Genomic DNA, 17,193 nt, shown 5'->3' with positions numbered 1-17,193 from the left:
TTTTCCGGAATGCAATTCCACCGCGGGAAAAATCGCAGCATGTGCACAAAAAATGCGGAATGCATTCTAATAATAGGATGATTAATGTAAGCATTTTTTTAGCGTTTTTTCGCAGGAAACCAGCCAAAAAAAGGCTAAAATTCCTAAACGTGTGCACATAGCCTAAAGGTAAGTAGATCAACATAGAAATAGATTTATATGGAGGGAAAGATGCATGGAAACAGAATAAAACATTAGGAGTTTTGATAAACCTTAGAATTCTCATAGATAAATGGATAATTCAGATTTTGATAGATAAAATTGAGAAAAAGGTATAATAGATTCCTGGTATATGTATACTGATGTTTTCTGTACCAGATTTTTATTTCAGGAGCCTGTATACTCAGATTATTGCATGGAAATGTGATTGCAACCCTGTACACATGTAATGAAAAATTTTCAGGGGATTTTTGGTTGCAGGGTGGAAAATATGGTGTAAATTATTTCAGATGAGAAGTACAGGGTTAACACCACTTAATAAGACTGTCGACTATTCATTCTGTTAATCTGCTGCCCACTCGATCCAAATCAGTGGCACAAATCTAAGGTCACAGTCAGTAGGACATGTTATGTTTTCCTCTAAAATGTTGCAGAACAATGTCATCCACCAGTTGTAAAATCTAGCATGTTATAGAGTACTGTGGTCTTCACACATTGATGTCTAGATGAGTGGATTTGAAAAGATAATAATGACATGTAGGTATGTGTGTGTGTGTGTATATGTGTATATATATATATATATATTTATATATATATATATATATATATATATATATATATATATATATATATATATATAGTATTATTATACAGTTAGATCCAAAAATATTTGGACAGTGACCAGAACGTTGCTAATTGTGCTCTGCAATCGAGAAGTTATTGAAGTTGTAGACTTTCAGCTTTAATTAAAGGTGTTGAGCAAATATATCCTATGAAATGATTAGGAATTGCAGCCATTTTTCTACAAAGCCTCCTGATTTCAAGGGCTCCAAAGTAATTGGACAAATTAACTTTACAATAAATGAAATATTAATTTTTGATACTTTGCAGAGAATCCTTTGCAGGCAATGATTGTGCAGCGCCCCAAAGATCTGGTCGTTGCAGTATGGCACTGAAGGAATTCTCCTGACCAGGTATCACCAGAACACATTACACTTCACACTCCGGCCACTAGGGGGAGAAAAAGGCTTTATTTATTGGGCCACTCCTCACACTGGTAAAACTAGGGGCTGGGGAGGAAGTTAGTCAGAAGCTGACTGGGTTGGATTCAGGCAACATCCCGTGGCAGGGGGTGTTGCGGGGAGAAGACGCAGGGGGGTCCCTGTCAGGCGTGGGAACCTGGCAGGTGCCTAGCGAACAGAACAGAACGTTACGGAGCCGCGCCTGCACCTCCTGCGGCGGGATCATAAGAAGGAGATAAGAAGGGAAGGATATTGTGGAACAGTGTAAACGAGATCAAGCACAAAGGAGTACCAGTAGGAGTCGTGCCGTGAGACCGAGGCAACATCCTACTGAGGCGTGTAGCCGGTGGCTGGAACACCGTGGGAGTAACTGACTTCAGGCCTTACTTCAAACTCCGCAGGACAGTTAATTATAGGTTGGCTGTCTACCTTAAATTTCCTAAGAAGACATAGGGGGCAACATTGGTAGAGGGGCGTCTCTAGGGTCCCGGAAGACCTCCAAGCCTTCCCGTCATACGGGTGCGTCCTAGCCAAAACATACTGGGGGACGAGAAACTAGTAACATCTGGAACTAATGAGAGAGAGCTGTAGAGAACAAACGAACGAGAACAGCAGTTGTGAGGACTATACCGAATGCTCAGCAGGGTAGAACTACAACACACAGGCGCTAGTGGTGGGCAACGATTTCCGTATGCGAGGGAAACTCTGGAAGTGCCCATCAGACCGGCCGGTCTCTGATAGCCCTGTTAAACGTGCTCTGGATTGAGGATCCTGAAGTCTTCAGTAAAGCGGTAAAGAGACTGCAACCTTGTGTCCTTGTTATTGCCTGCACCTCACACCATCACCATCCACCTTACTGGGAAGCCCTGGGGACATACTTCACCTGTGGGAAGGTATACCATCCAGCTGCCATTCCATCACCCCAGCAGACCCCACAGCAGCGTCGGTCACCCTGACCGAACACCACAGGTGGCGTCACGAACCCCTGACAGACTATACCATCACTTTTATTGGATGCCCCTTAGCAGGGCCGCGGACCGGGTCTAGCCACCGTGACAGCCTCAGAACCAAACCAGAGAGGCCCGGTACCGAAACGTGTGACCCTGTGTCTGGGGGCGCTCCAACTGCCTGATGTCTGGTAGCCATGGACGACATTAAATGCTGGGTTTCCTCCTTTGTGATGCTTTGCCAGGTCTTTACTGCGGCTGACTTCAGTCGTTGCTTGTTTGTGGACTTTCTGCCTTAAGTTCGGTCTTAAGCACATGAAATGCTGCTTGATGGGGTTGAGATCTGGTGATTGTCCTGTTCAGTGAAGCGCCATCCAATCAACCGTACTGCATTTGGTTGAATCTGAGCAGAACGCGGCTTCTTCTCTCTTCAGTCACATCACCAATAAACACTAGTGACCCGCTGCTATTGGAAGTAATACATGACCATGCCATCACACTGCCTCCACCATGATTTACAGAGGATGTGGTGTACTTTGGATTATGAGCCATTACAAGCCTTCACTATTCTTCCTTCTTTCCATCATTCTAGTACAGGTTGATCTTAGTTTCACTCTGCCAAACCCTTCACTGGCTACCTATTGTCCAGAGGCTCCAGTTCAAAACCCTATGACATACAAAGCCATCCTGCCTCCTCCATACATCTGTGACATGGTCTCCCAGTACTTACCCACACGCAACCTTCGATCCTCTCAAGATCTCCTTCTCTTCTCCCCTCTTCCTCTCTTATCTCTTCTTCCCACAACCGCATACAAGACTTCTCCCGTGCTTACCCCATACTCTGGAACTCTCTACCTCAAACCATCAGACTTTCTCCTACCATGGAAACCTTCAAAAAGAAAGAACCTGAAGACCCACCTCTTCTGACAAGCCTACAACCTCCAGTGATCCTTAGTCTGCTAAACCGCCGCACGATCAGCTCTACCCTCTCCTAGGGTATCCTCACTCATCCCCTGTAGACTGTGAGCCCTCGCGGGCAGGGTCCTCTCTCCTTCTGTACTTGTGTGAGTGCCTTGTTGTGCTCATGTCTTCTGTTCTTGTCTATACTTGCCCCTTTCATGTGCAAAGTGCCATGGAATAAATGGCGCTATAAAAATGTATAATAATAAAAATCTGTCCAAAGAATGCTTTTCCAGATCTGGGCTGGCTTTTTTTTAGATTTTTTTTTTTTTTTTTTGCAACGTCTAATCTGGCTTTTTCTATATTAAGGTTGATTAATGATTTGGAGCTTGTGGTGAACTCTCTGTATTTGCTCTCATGAAGTCTTCTCTTCATGGTAGCCTTAAATACTGAAAAACCTACTTCCTGGAGAGTGCTCTTCACTTGGGTGGATGTTGTGAAAGGGTTTTTCTTCACCATGGAAAGAATTCTGCGATCATCCACCACTGTTGTCTTCCGTGATCGTCCAGGCCTTTTTTAGTACCCAAACTCAGCAGTGCACTCTTTTGATTTGGCCACTCATAAAAAAAAATTCTCTCTCTGTGATGGAGTTAATTTTTTCAGCCTAGATTAGACTGATGGTCTATTTCATTTCTATTGAGAGCTCCTTTGACTGCATTTTGTGGGTTCACAACCACCGCCACTTTCATATGCAAATGCAACATCTGCAATCAGTTCCAGACCTTGTACCTGCTTAATTGTTGATGGATTAATGAGCAGAAAACCCATTAAAGCTCTTTTGAGATAATTGACAATTACTCTTGGTCCCTTGAAAAATAGGCAGCTACATATTAAAGAATTGTAATTCCTAAACCCTTACTCAACTCAAATTAGAATGTGAATACCCTCACATTAAAGCTTGGAGTCTACATTTTAAAGCCATATTGACTATATAACTATATATTGAATATGTTTTGGTAAAAAAAACTAAAATGACAAAGCTTGTGTGACTGTCCAAAGATATTTGGACCTAACTTTATATGTATGTATAGTGGCATGCAAAAGTTTGGTCACCTCTGTTCAAAGTTACTGTTACGGACAGTCAAGCAAGTTGAAGATGAAAAAAAAGGTCTAAAGTTAAAGATGACACATTTCCTTTGTATTTTAATCAAAAATAAATATATGTCTTTTTTTTATTTTCAAAATAACAAAAAGCAATGTTGGCTCATGCAAAAGTCTTGGCACCGTTGGAAATTTGTGTGCTCAGATAAATTTGAGCAAGACTTCAGACCTTAATTAGCCTGTAAGTGCTTGTTCGCGATCGTTAGCAGAGCCGTTTTTAGGGAAAGTGGGGCTCTGGGCAAAGATTTAAAATGGGGCCCCAAATGCGAACATATTGCACATCACACAGAAGCATTTTGGTTGTAATTACAAGCGTTGAGTCCAGGCCGCTAAACGAGTATGATCAATAATATTGAAGTCGTTCTGTGCTTTTTTCCCGGCCTCTTTACACCAGCTGAGAAAGAATGACTGGCAAAGAACGATCACTAGTAGATCAGTCTGTCTCCATACAGTATCATGTTATCAGCAGCACATCTACTGCTTTCACCGGGCAATGTGCTTCTGAGAACAGTGATTTTTGTTCAGACATAAACAATCCAATCAATCAATGAATAGACATTTTGCTTGTTTAGTATAATGCACCCCATAGTCCTCCACATACACATAATGCACCCCATAGTTCTTCACATATTATAGTGCACCCCACAAGCCTCCATATAGTATGATATGCACCACAGTCCTCCTTATTGTGTAATGCACACTCATAGTCCTCCATATAGTATAATATTGCTCATAGTCCTCCATATAGTATAATACTGCTCATTGTCCTCCATATAGTATAATACACTCCTCATAGTCCTCCATATAGTATAATGCACACCTCATAGTCTTCCATATAGTATAATGCACCCCCATAGTCCTCCATGTAGTACAATGCACTCCTCATAGTATAATGCACCCATAGTTATTCATATAGTATAATGCATTCCTCATAGTCCTTGATACAGTATAATGCAGTGCCCATAGAGCATAATGCAGCTACCCCATAGAGCAGGGATGGGGAACCTCAGGCCCCAGGGCTATTTACAGCCCTCGATGACCTTTTATTAGGCCCCCGAGCAGATTCTCAGGGACCGCATTGTTGGGCAAGGAGTTGTATTTTGATTACAACCATCTCATTAATTTCTTCTTGCTCTGTTAGCACACACACGCAGTATTCACTAGTGAACACTGAAGGTCATGCAATTAAAGATTACGTCTTGAAACCAGTACCAGAGTCAGGATGTATTTTGTGGGCAGAGTTTGTACTGCCCCCGAATGATGGTATAAATATCCAAATGGCCCTTGGCAGAAAAAAAGATTCCCCACCCCTGCCATAGAGTATAATGCAGCCACCCCATAGAATATAATGCAGCCCCCACAGAATATAATGTAGCCCCTCACAGAAAATAATGTAGCCCCCCTCTCCTACAGTATCATGTCCGGCACTAAATATATACAGTATATATATTCATTCATACATGCACGCACGCACGCCTCTGCCATCTCTGGTCGTTCGGAAAGGCTTTCAAGTTGCCTTTTCCTCAGTTCAAAATGTAATTAAGAAATGGCAGTTAACAGGAACAGTGGAGGTCAAGATGAGGTCTTGAAGACCAAGCAAAATTTCAGTGAGAGCTGCTTATAGTATCGGTAGAGAGGCAAATCACAGAACCCCCGCTTGACTGCAAAAGACTTTCAGAAAGATTTAGCAGACACTGGAGTTGTGGTACATTGTTCTACTGTTCAGAGACACATGCAGAAATATAGCCTTCATGGAAGAGTCACCAGAATAAAACCTCTTCTGCATTCTCACCATGATGCATTTTGGAAACAAGTCCTGTGGACTGATGAGGTTAAAATTGATCTCTTGGGCCACAATGATCAAAGGTTTATATGGAGAAAAAATGGCAAGGAATTTCAGGAAAAGATCATCTCGCCAAGCATGGGGGTGGATCAAACATGCTTTGGAGTTGTGCTGCAGCCAATGGAACAAGGAACATTTCATGGGTAGGGGGAAGAGGGAAGAATGGATTCAATGAAATTTCAACAAATTCTTGATGTAAACATAAAATCTGTAAAATAGCTGAAGTTGAAAAGAGGATGGCTTCAACAAATTGATAATGATCCTAAATACACTTCTAAATCCATGATAAACTACCTCAAAAGGTGCAAGCTGAAGGTTTTACAATGGTCCTCACAGTCCCTTGATCTGAACATCATTGAAAATCTGTGGCTAGACCTCAAAATAGCAGTGCATGCATGACTACCCATGAATCTCACAGAACTGGAAGAATTTTCCAAAGAAGAATGGATGAAAATCCCTAAAACAAGAATTGAAAGACACTTGTCTAGCTACAAATTTATTTATTTATTTATTTTGCCTAAAATATAAAGGATTTGTGTCATCTTTAACTTTAGGCATTTTAGAGATCATAAATACATGCAAACTGGTCTATCCAAAAATATTTGCGAAGTGACACTAGTTTTGGCATCTTATATGTTATATACTGGTGTTACTGCAGAAAAACATTGGTAAAGATTGAAATAAAGAAATTGAAATACTAATAGCTAGGAAAGAACTTACTAAGTACTATCTATGCATGTAACATATATTTAATATTCCCAATAACGCTTCTCTTATTTTCACTCATTGCTAAGTTGACAGCATTCACCTAAAGTATAAAGCCTAATTCGCATCTCATTTTTGTGTCGTCTCCAGGCAGCTTTAAGTGCCTTGAAACAATTTTCAGAACAAGGACTAGATTCTGTGCAAGAAGATCTCATGAAAGAAAATGGACCATTTGAGTGAGTATTTTGTCTTGTAGTTTCATATTTTATTGTATAACGGTTCAATGTATCTACGGTATTTTAGTAGAGTATAGTGGAAAGAAGTTATCCAAACCAGTGTAAATGAAAGTCGAGAAGACGTCTATAACTACCAATAACATTCTGGCTCTCATTTTTCTAAGCTTCTGTTTCAAAATTAAAGACACAACCCAATTTGTTGCTTTTGGCAACTTTTCTGTTACTTTGCACTGATGTGCCTCAATCTCCCACGTTATAGTTTTTAGTTTGAGGTCAATGTTTACACCATTGGAGCTGAAATGCTGTTGTGAAAAATTGTTGTGATGTCTAAATGGTGGTTACCATCTCTATCTAAAGACATCATGTACAGCCATGAAAAAATTAAGCAATTATCCTCTAACATAAATCCAAACACTGCCATATATAAATCACTTGAGACTTTAAAGACTGAGCATGGAAAAATTATTTTTGGATACAAAGTGCTAGGGACAGTCTGCAAAATTCTTTACTTAAAAGGGAACCTGTCACCAGGTTTGGCTGATATTAGATACAGCCATCGCCTTTAAGGGCTTATCTACAGCATTCTATAATGATCCGACCTAAAAGATGAGAAAAATAAGTTTTATTATTCTCACCTGCATGGCAGTCAGGTCCGATGGGTGTCGCTGGTCTTGCCTCCCTTCTTGCGGCGCCGTCCTCCTGCTTGCTTCACAGGCTCCCTGGCATCGAGCTCCTGCGCAGGCGTACTTATCTGCAGAGCAAAGTACTGTATTGCGCAGGTGCAGGGCCTCTCTGCAGGCGCTGGGCCTCTCTAACCTGTCCTGTCGGCACTGCAGTACTTTGGTCTACCCTCAACAGGAAAGATAAGTACACCTGCGCAGGAGCACGATGCGGGGGAGCCATGATGCAAGCAGGAGGGTGGCATCGGAAGAAGATGGGAGGCGCCGGACCAGGACTTGACACCCATCAGACTGGACTGCCCCCCCCCCCCCCCCCCCGAGTGAGTATAATAAAACTTATTTTTCTTATCTTTCAGGTGGGATCAGGGGCTTATTTACAGCATTATAGAATTCTGTAGATAAGCCCTGAAAGGCAGTGTCCTCATCTTACATCAGCCAAATTTGCTGACGGGTTCACTTTAATACATTTTCAGACCCTCTGTCTGTTTTTATATGTGAGTGTACCTCTCAGTAATATAGGTTGGATGTGAAGTGTGTTTGTATCCAGGGTACTGCTGTTTTCTCCCTCCCTGACTAAAGGCCCCGTCACACATAGCGAGATCGCTAGCGAGATCGCTGCTGAGTCACAAGTTTTGTGACGCAACAGCGATCTCAGTAGCGATCTCGCTATGTGTGACACGTAGCAGCGATCAGGCCCCTGCTGTGAGATCGCTGCTCGTGTCGGAATGGCCTGGGCCATTTTTTGATCGTTGAGGTCCCGCTGACATCGCTGAATCGGCGTGTGTGACGCCGATTCAGCGATGTCTTCGCTGGTAACCAGGGTAAACATCGGGTTACTAAGCGCAGGGCCGCGCTTAGTAACCCGATGTTTACCCTGGTTACCATCGTTAAAGTAAAAAAAACAAACGCTACATACTTACCTACCGCTGTCTGTCCTCGGCGCTCTGCTTCTCTGCTCTGGTTGTGAGCGGCGGGCAGCCGGAAAGCAGAGCGGTGACGTCACCGCTCTGCTTTCCGGCCGCTGTGCTGACAGCCAGAGCAGAGAAGCACAGCGCCGGGGACAGACAGCGGTAGGTAAGTATGTAGCGTTTGTTTTTTTTACTTTAACGATGGTAACCAGGGTAAACATCGGGTTACTAAGCGCGGCCCTGCGCTTAGTAACCCGATGTTTACCCTGGTTACCCAGGGACTTCGGCATCGTTGAAGACAGTTTCAACGATGCCGAAGTCTTTCCCCTGATCGTTGGTCGCTGGAGAGCGGTCTGTGTGATAGCTCCCCAGCGACCACACAGCGACGCTGCAGCGATCCGGATCGTTGTCGGTATCGCTGCAGCGTCGCTAAAGTGTGACGGTACCTTTACATTCTTCCCTCCCCTTGCTGTGGAATTCTGTGTGCAACCCCTTCCCTGCTGCCATCTCTCAGGCTTTATTCACACATCATTAGTATTGATCATCATTTCATTAGTATCTGTATGACAAAACCAGCGGTGTCTCAATTATAGTTTTTCTCTGTAAGTTCCACTTCTGGTTTTGTCTTACAAATAGTGATGAAAAATAGGAGGGGCAGAGCAGAGAGCCATCAGCAACAGGAACTTTGACGGATTCAAAGCATTTTTTTTTAAATGTGCTTCGCTAAATATAGGGCTTGCAGACAAACTATCTGTAGCAGCAAAATGGCAGAGATTTTTTTAAAATAAAGACTAATTTAGAAAGTTGCTTACCTTTTGCATGTAAAAAGCAAGTGGACAAAAAAATGTGCGAAATCCTTTAAAGGATTTTTTTTTAAGTATTTGTTTCAGAAACCAACCCCACATGTGTCCAGGGTTTGTGTGTGGCGTTGCAGCTCAATTCTATTTCTGTGAATCAAACTAAGCTGAAATGCCAGACACAACCTGTGGATAACTGAGGAGCTGTTTTTGATAAAAAGTAGCCATGTCTGTCTTATCCTGTGCATTTCTTTTAAATATTACTACCCACCATCCTCTGTTTGGAGGCTAAACTTTAACAGTTACAACCGTACTTGGTGGCCCATAGTTTTTCTGCACTTAGAGCAGTGAGGATTAATATTTACCATTGAACATTACATTTCATACTGAAAGAGGGTTTAACTACATGCGTTATATATAACGAGGAAGCTTTGCCGCCGATGTGCTGTAAGGGTAGCCATATTGGTAGCCAATTAGCCTTCCCATAAATAGGTGTAACTAAGAAATGCCTTTATAAATTGACAAGAGTATAGTTTATGTACGGTATTTAATTATTTTCTTTTACAGGAATAATATATCTTTGTACTGTGTTAGCCAATAGGCAGAAATATATTGAAAAATTGAGTTCTCAAGGAGTTGATAATTTTAAATAGCTAACTCAAAAGACGGTAACAAATAGCAGCTTTCGAGAATACTCCGGTTTCTCCTACTGTGCCTGATAAAGAGACCTGAGAAGTCTTGAAAGCTGCTCTTTGTTACCATCTTTTCAGTTGGCCATTAAAAGATATCAATCACTGAGAACTCAAATTTTAAATATTCTTTTTTATGAATTATGCTGTGATTAATATTTAATGATGCTTCCATCTCAGAATGTCCCGTCTCATAGTCCGGTCTTCAGAATGAATATCCGGAAGCATAAATTGCCATAAAGATGAAATGTCCCATGGTAGAATATTGCAATAGAGATAGGTTAGTGTTGTTTCCTGATATCAACGGTAATTCCATCAGAGAGGTCTCGACATGATCTCATCATCATGCTATCTGAACATAAATATTGTTGTTTCCTTTCAAAATGTCACCCCTTCGGTTGACCTCTGAATCTTCTGTGCCATCAGCTAATAAACATGTCTTGAGATGTACTGCCCTGGACCCTAAAGCCTCTTGTTAATGTATTAATCTTTCAGACAAGCCAAGCACCGTGGAGAGAAAGGAGACAATACGCAGGCTAACTCAGGCACCAGCGCTCAGGACTGCAAGGATTCAAAGGCCATCGTCTAGGAGGGTCTCGGTGGCCGCTGCATCCTTATAAACCTGTCAACACGCAATAGGGTGTACGTGTACAAGGAAACGAATCGCTAATACCATTAAACAAGTCTTATGTGAAGACAACACTATCCTAAAGCAAGAGATAATACACAGTACTGTTTATACTAAGGGGGGGATATATTCGCGTAAAGCACTTCCCCCTGCAATTTGAGACCACATCTTTAATTGCTTTGAGACAACGGAAATCTGATCTCACTAGTGCTTCAACTTAGATTATTAACAGAAGTGTTCAGAGAAATTAAACTTAACTTTAACCAGCTAAACACTTAAGAAAAATAAGAAAAAAAAAAGGGTAAGAAAACCACATTGGTTAGCATTTGTGTTGTTTTACCGATATAATCTTAATTTTTTGTTTGTTTTAGTAACTGCTTTGATATTTTAAGACTTAACCAATGACAGTGCTTAGTGCTTGTGAGAGTCTTAGTTGTTGTCTTCATATATATTCACTGCTTATCTTTTTTCGAAAGCAAAGCGCAGTCTGAAATACATTTATGGCATTTAGCGAGAAGATCTGAACTAATGGAAAAATAAAATCTATCAATTCATGACCAACATTTGCTTAAAATACATGAGCTGATGTTTGTAGCATTAAGTCAGTGTGCCCCAGAGTCCGCAGTTTAGGTACTACCCGCCCTGTAACTAGAGAAAAAAAGTTTCTTTTTAAAGTTTACTATTTTATTTGTCCTTTAGCCTGCCCTACACGCTGTCGTGTGAAAAACATTTACACCCATTGTGTTGTAATGACTCACAGATACATCAACTGAGTGTTTTTAATACCTGCATTCTGCGCTCCGGCATCAGCTAGCCCAATGAAGACAAGCATGTATTAATGAGCAGGGAGATCTAATGTGGCTGGATAGACACTATCATGTATAACAAAAGGTTTGTGTTTATGACTCTTATATGTCTTGTTTGCGGGACAGTGTATGGCCAAATGCAGTAAAACCACATCAGTTCATGAGTTAAACTGGCTTTGACTGTTTCTTATTTCTCATCATTCACGGCTTCCGTTGGAATCTGTTGGGCTACAAACCAGTGTTATCCTTCACAAGCCTTTGGGTTTAAAAGAAAACAAGGACACCGTTGTCACAACAATATATTATTTGGATGATTGACAGATCTTTAGACGAAGATGAATCACATTTTTTTTTATAGGCTAAACCCCCATGCACATTAAACTAATGTTACCTGAATTCACAGATATCGACAGATTCAGCTGACGGTCTAATATCTGTGGTGGTGCCAGACTACTGATGGTTGAAAGAATTCAGTTGTGCATGTCCTGTTTCGTTCATGTACGTTATTGTTCTCCCTGTGATAAGTTGCCTGCCGATGTGTCATAGAGAACATAGGAGCGCTCTGCCGAACAAGCGCTCCTGTCTATGGGAGGGTCTGCTGAGATGGCTGTCAGTCTAAGCACTGTTTGACTGACCCCAATCCCACGTGTATGGCCAGCCTGAGAAAGGATGACACTCTTAATAAATGGCAGCTCAAGAGAAGAAAATGTCCAGCTTCACCGATCCCGTGAAAAAAAGTTTTCTTTATTCACAAACTTAAACATGGAGGATAAATGGCAGCACATAGTTTAAGCAATTACGAATGTCTCTTTGAAGCACCGCAGCGTGTAAACCCTTCCATACGCAGAGTGAGATTGCAAACCTTTTGGCTCGCTAAAAATTTAAACCATAAAATCTCGGTGTTGAAATCACTGATGATCTTAAAAATGAAAATATAAATTAATATGAATCATTTGCAGTATTGTGGTGTGTAAAGCCAACATTAGAATAACTAGTTCCGAGTAGTGGAGATGAGATAAAACGATTGGCACGAACCAACCTTGTCCGTCCGGTAACCACTTCATCCAGTACTCCATGGCAGGAGGACCAAGATCATTTTATTTTTATCGGCGGAGAGTCGAATGCCAGCATCATGGTGACTCTTGTGTTTACTAGGCTCCTGCACGTCATTATGTCACATGAGGCCTAGTGACAAGATCTTATGCGACATCATGGCGTTATGGCTTGGCTGCCATATAGTAATAAAGGGGACTACAGGCCCGGGGAGTTCTTATCTTTTTCCTTATGCCCATTAGTCATTTCATATAGGTTACATATCATTTTCTGGTTTAAAATTGGTATCCTGAGATGTGAACATTGATGATGGTCACTCGAAGCTGCCTAATGTAAAAGTGTTTCCTCTGTTACTGTGGGTGTAGGGTGCCTCGCAGCTGATGCAGCTTATTACCCGTGTAACCATTAGCTATTTTAGTTGGCAAACACCGAGGCATTTACAGATGTTTACATGCTCACTTCCATCACGTATATACACAACACAGGAATGAATCCTCTCTTAAATAGTGAACATGGAAATAAATTTGTTTCAATTTGTCGTGGTAAAAATGTGCTTTTGGGTTTATTGAAAAGGTATGAAGATGCAGATATGTGAAGAATCGGATATGCTGCTGTTATGGCTGGCAATCAGGCAACACAGCGTGCAGTAATCCGCGCACATACAGAGATCTGGCAATAACCCAAAACAACAGGACGAGCTCTGAGACGTGGAATCTCTGTAGACTGCAGTACCTGATCTATCCTCACACAACTGGAAGCAGCAGTGGATTGCGCCTATCAACTACCTATGCAACTCGGCACTGCCTGAGGAGCTGACTAGCCTGAAGATAGAAATACAAGCCTGACTTACCTCAGAGAAATACCCCAAAGGAATAGGCAGCCCCCCACATATAATGACTGTTAGCAAGATGAAAAGACAAACGTAGGAATGAAATAGATTTAGCAAAGTGAGGCCCGATATTCTAGACAGAGCGAGGATAGCAAAGAGAACTATGCAGTCTACAAAAAACCCTAAAACGAAAACCACGCAAAGGGGCAAAAAGACCCACCGTGCCGAACTAACAGCACGGCGGTGCACCCCTTTGCTTCTCAGAGCTTCCAGCAAAAGATAAAAACAAGCTGGACAGAAAAAACAGAAAACAAACTAGAAGCACTTATCTAGCAGAGCAGCAGGCCCAAGGAAAGATGCAGTAGCTCAGATCCAACACTGGAACATTGACAAGGAGCAAGGAAGACAGACTCAGGTGGAGCTAAATAGCAAGGCAGCCAACGAGCTCACCAAAACACCTGAGGGAGGAAGCCCAGAGACTGCAATACCACTTGTGACCACAGAAGTGAACTCAGCCACAGAATTCACAACAGTACCCCCCCCTTGAGGAGGGGTCACCGAACCCTCACCAGAACCCCCAGGCCGACCAGGATGAGCCACATGAAAGGCACGAACAAGATCTGGGGCATGGACATCAGAGGCAAAAACCCAGGAATTATCTTCCTGAGCATAACCCTTCCATTTGACCAGATACTGGAGTTTCCGTCTAGAGACACGAGAATCCAAAATCTTCTCCACAATATACTCCAATTCCCCCTCCACCAAAACAGGGGCAGGAGGCTCCACAGATGGAACCATAGGTGCCACGTATCTCCTCAACAACGACCTATGGAATACATTATGTATGGAAAAGGAGTCTGGGAGGGTCAGACGAAAAGACACCGGATTGAGAATCTCAGAAATCCTATACGGACCAATAAAACGAGGTTTAAATTTAGGAGAGGAAACCTTCATAGGTATATGACGAGAAGATAACCAAACCAGATCCCCAACACGAAGTCGGGGTCCCACACGGCGTCTGCGATTAGCGAAAAGCTGAGCCTTCTCCTGGGACAAGGTCAAATTGTCCACTACCTGAGTCCAGATCTGCTGCAACCTGTCCACCACATAATCCACACCAGGACAGTCCGAAGACTCAACCTGTCCTGAAGAGAAACGAGGATGGAACCCAGAATTGCAGAAAAATGGAGAGACCAAGGTAGCCGAGCTGGCCCGATTATTAAGGGCGAACTCAGCCAACGGCAAAAATGACACCCAATCATCCTGGTCAGCGGAAACAAAACATCTCAGATATGTTTCGAAGGTCTGATTGGTTCGTTCGGTCTGGCCATTAGTCTGAGGATGGAAGGCCGAGGAAAAAGATAGGTCAATGCCCATCCTACCACAAAAGGCTCGCCAGAACCTCGAGACAAACTGGGAACCTCTGTCAGAAACAATATTCTCAGGAATGCCATGTAAACGAACCACATGCTGGAAGAACAAAGGCACCAAATCAGAGGAGGAAGGCAATTTAACCAAGGGCACCAGATGGACCATTTTAGAAAAGCGATCACAGACCACCCAAATGACAGACATCTTTTGAGAAACGGGAAGGTCAGAAATGAAATCCATCGAAATATGTGTCCAAGGCCTCTTCGGGACCGGCAAGGGCAAAAGCAACCCACTGGCACGTGAACAGCAGGGCTTAGCCCTAGCACAAATTCCACAGGACTGCACAAAAGCACGCACATCCCGTGACAGAGATGGCCACCAGAAGGATCTAGCAACCAACTCCCTGGTACCAAAGATTCCTGGATGACCGGCCAGCACCGAACAATGAAGTTCAGAGATAACTTTACTAGTCCACCTATCAGGGACGAACAGTTTCTCGGCCGGACAACGATCAGGTTTATTAGCCTGAAATTTCTGCAACACTCTCCGCAAATCAGGGGAGATGGCAGACACAATGACTCCTTCCTTGAGGATACTCGCCGGCTCAGATAACCCCGGAGAGTCGGGCACAAAACTCCTAGACAGAGCATCCGCCTTCACATTTTTAGAGCCCGGAAGGTATGAAATCACAAAATCAAAACGAGCAAAAAATAACGACCAACGGGCCTGTCTAGGATTCAAGCGCTTGGCAGACTCAAGATAAGTAAGGTTCTTATGATCAGTCAAAACCACCACGCGATGCTTAGCACCCTCAAGCCAATGACGCCACTCTTCGAATGCCCACTTCATGGCCAGCAACTCTCGGTTGCCCACATCATAATTACGCTCAGCAGCAGAAAATTTCCTGGAAAAGAAAGCACATGGTTTGAACACTGAGCAACCAGAACCTCTCTGTGACAAAACCGCCCCTGCACCAATCTCAGAAGCATCAACCTCGACCTGGAACGGAAGAGAAACATCAGGTTGACACAACACAGGGGCACAGCAAAAACGACGCTTCAACTCCTGAAAAGCTTCCACGGCAGCAGAAGACCAATTAACCAAATCAGCACCCTTCTTGGTCAAATCGGTCAATGGTCTGGCAATGCTAGAAAAATTACAGATGAAGCGACGATAAAAATTAGCAAAGCCCAGGAATTTCTGCAAACTTTTTAGAGATGTCGGCTGAGTCCAATCCTGGATGGCCTGAACCTTAACCGGATCCATCTCAATAGTAGAAGGGGAAAAGATGAACCCCAAAAATGAAACTTTCTGCACACCGAAGAGACACTTTGATCCCTTCACGAACAAGGAATTAGCACGCAGTACCTGGAAAACCATTCTGACTTGCTTCACATGAGACTCCCAATCATCTGAGAAGATCAAAATGTCATCCAAGTAAACAATCAAGAATTTATCCAGATACTCACGGAAAATGTCATGCATAAAAGACTGAAAAACAGATGGAGCATTGGCAAGTCCGAACGGCATCACCAGATACTCAAAATGACCCTCGGGCGTATTAAATGCCGTTTTCCATTCATCTCCCTGCCTGATTCTCACCAGATTATACGCACCACGAAGATCAATCTTAGTAAACCAACTAGCCCCCTTAATCCGAGCAAACAAGTCAGAAATCAATGGCAAGGGATACTGAAACTTAACAGTGATCTTATTAAGAAGGCGGTAATCAATACACGGTCTTAGCGAACCATCCTTCTTGGCTACAAAAAAGAACCCTGCTCCCAATGGTGACGACGATGGGCGAATATGTCCCTTCTCCAGGGACTCCTTCACATAACTGCGTATAGCGGTGTGTTCAGGTACGGACAAATTAAATAAACGACCCTTAGGGAATTTACTACCAGGAATCAAATCGATAGCACAATCACAATTCCTATGCGGAGGAAGGGCATCAGACTTGGACTCTTCAAATACATCCTGAAAGTCCGACAAGAACTCTGGGATGTCAGAAGGAATGGATGACGAAATAGACAAAAATGGAACATCACCATGTACTCCCTGACAACCCCAGCTGGTTACCGACATAGAGTTCCAATCCAATACTGGATTATGGGTTTGTAGCCATGGCAACCCCAACACGACCACATCATGCAAATTATGCAGTACCAAAAAGCGAATAACTTCCTGATGTGCAGGAGCCATGCACATGGTCAGCTGGGCCCAGTACTGAGGCTTATTCTTGGCCAGAGGTGTAGCATCAATTCCTCTCAACGGAATAGGACACCGCAAAGGCTCCAAGAAAAATCCACAACGTTTAGCATAATCCAAATCCATCAGATTCAGGGCAGCGCCTGAATCCACAAACGCCATGACAGAATATGATGACAAAGAGCACATTAAGGTAATGGACAAAAGGA

The 17,193-nt window shown here is 42.9% G+C and overlaps 1 protein-coding gene across 4 annotated transcripts in view; it reads left to right on the top strand.

The window, feature by feature from the left end:
- Window positions 1–11,690, top strand: part of STAU2 (staufen double-stranded RNA binding protein 2) — a 454,790-nt gene extending 443,100 nt beyond the window's left edge. For all 4 annotated transcript variants that reach the window (XM_069731487.1, XM_069731485.1, XM_069731486.1 and 1 more), the window contains 2 exons: window positions 6,927–7,012; window positions 10,582–11,690. In XM_069731487.1, coding sequence (XP_069587588.1) covers window positions 6,927–7,012; window positions 10,582–10,675 — 180 coding nt within the window. In that variant the 3' untranslated portion in view covers window positions 10,676–11,690. The remainder of the gene's footprint in view (window positions 1–6,926; window positions 7,013–10,581) is intronic.
- The last annotated feature ends 5,503 nt before the right edge of the window (window positions 11,691–17,193 follow it).

Source organism: Ranitomeya imitator, chromosome 6, assembly GCF_032444005.1.
Source record: "Ranitomeya imitator isolate aRanImi1 chromosome 6, aRanImi1.pri, whole genome shotgun sequence".
Lineage (NCBI taxonomy): Eukaryota > Metazoa > Chordata > Amphibia > Anura > Dendrobatidae > Ranitomeya > Ranitomeya imitator.
The sequence above is the reverse complement of the archived record's forward strand: the minus strand, read 5'-3'. Positions and strand labels throughout refer to the sequence as shown.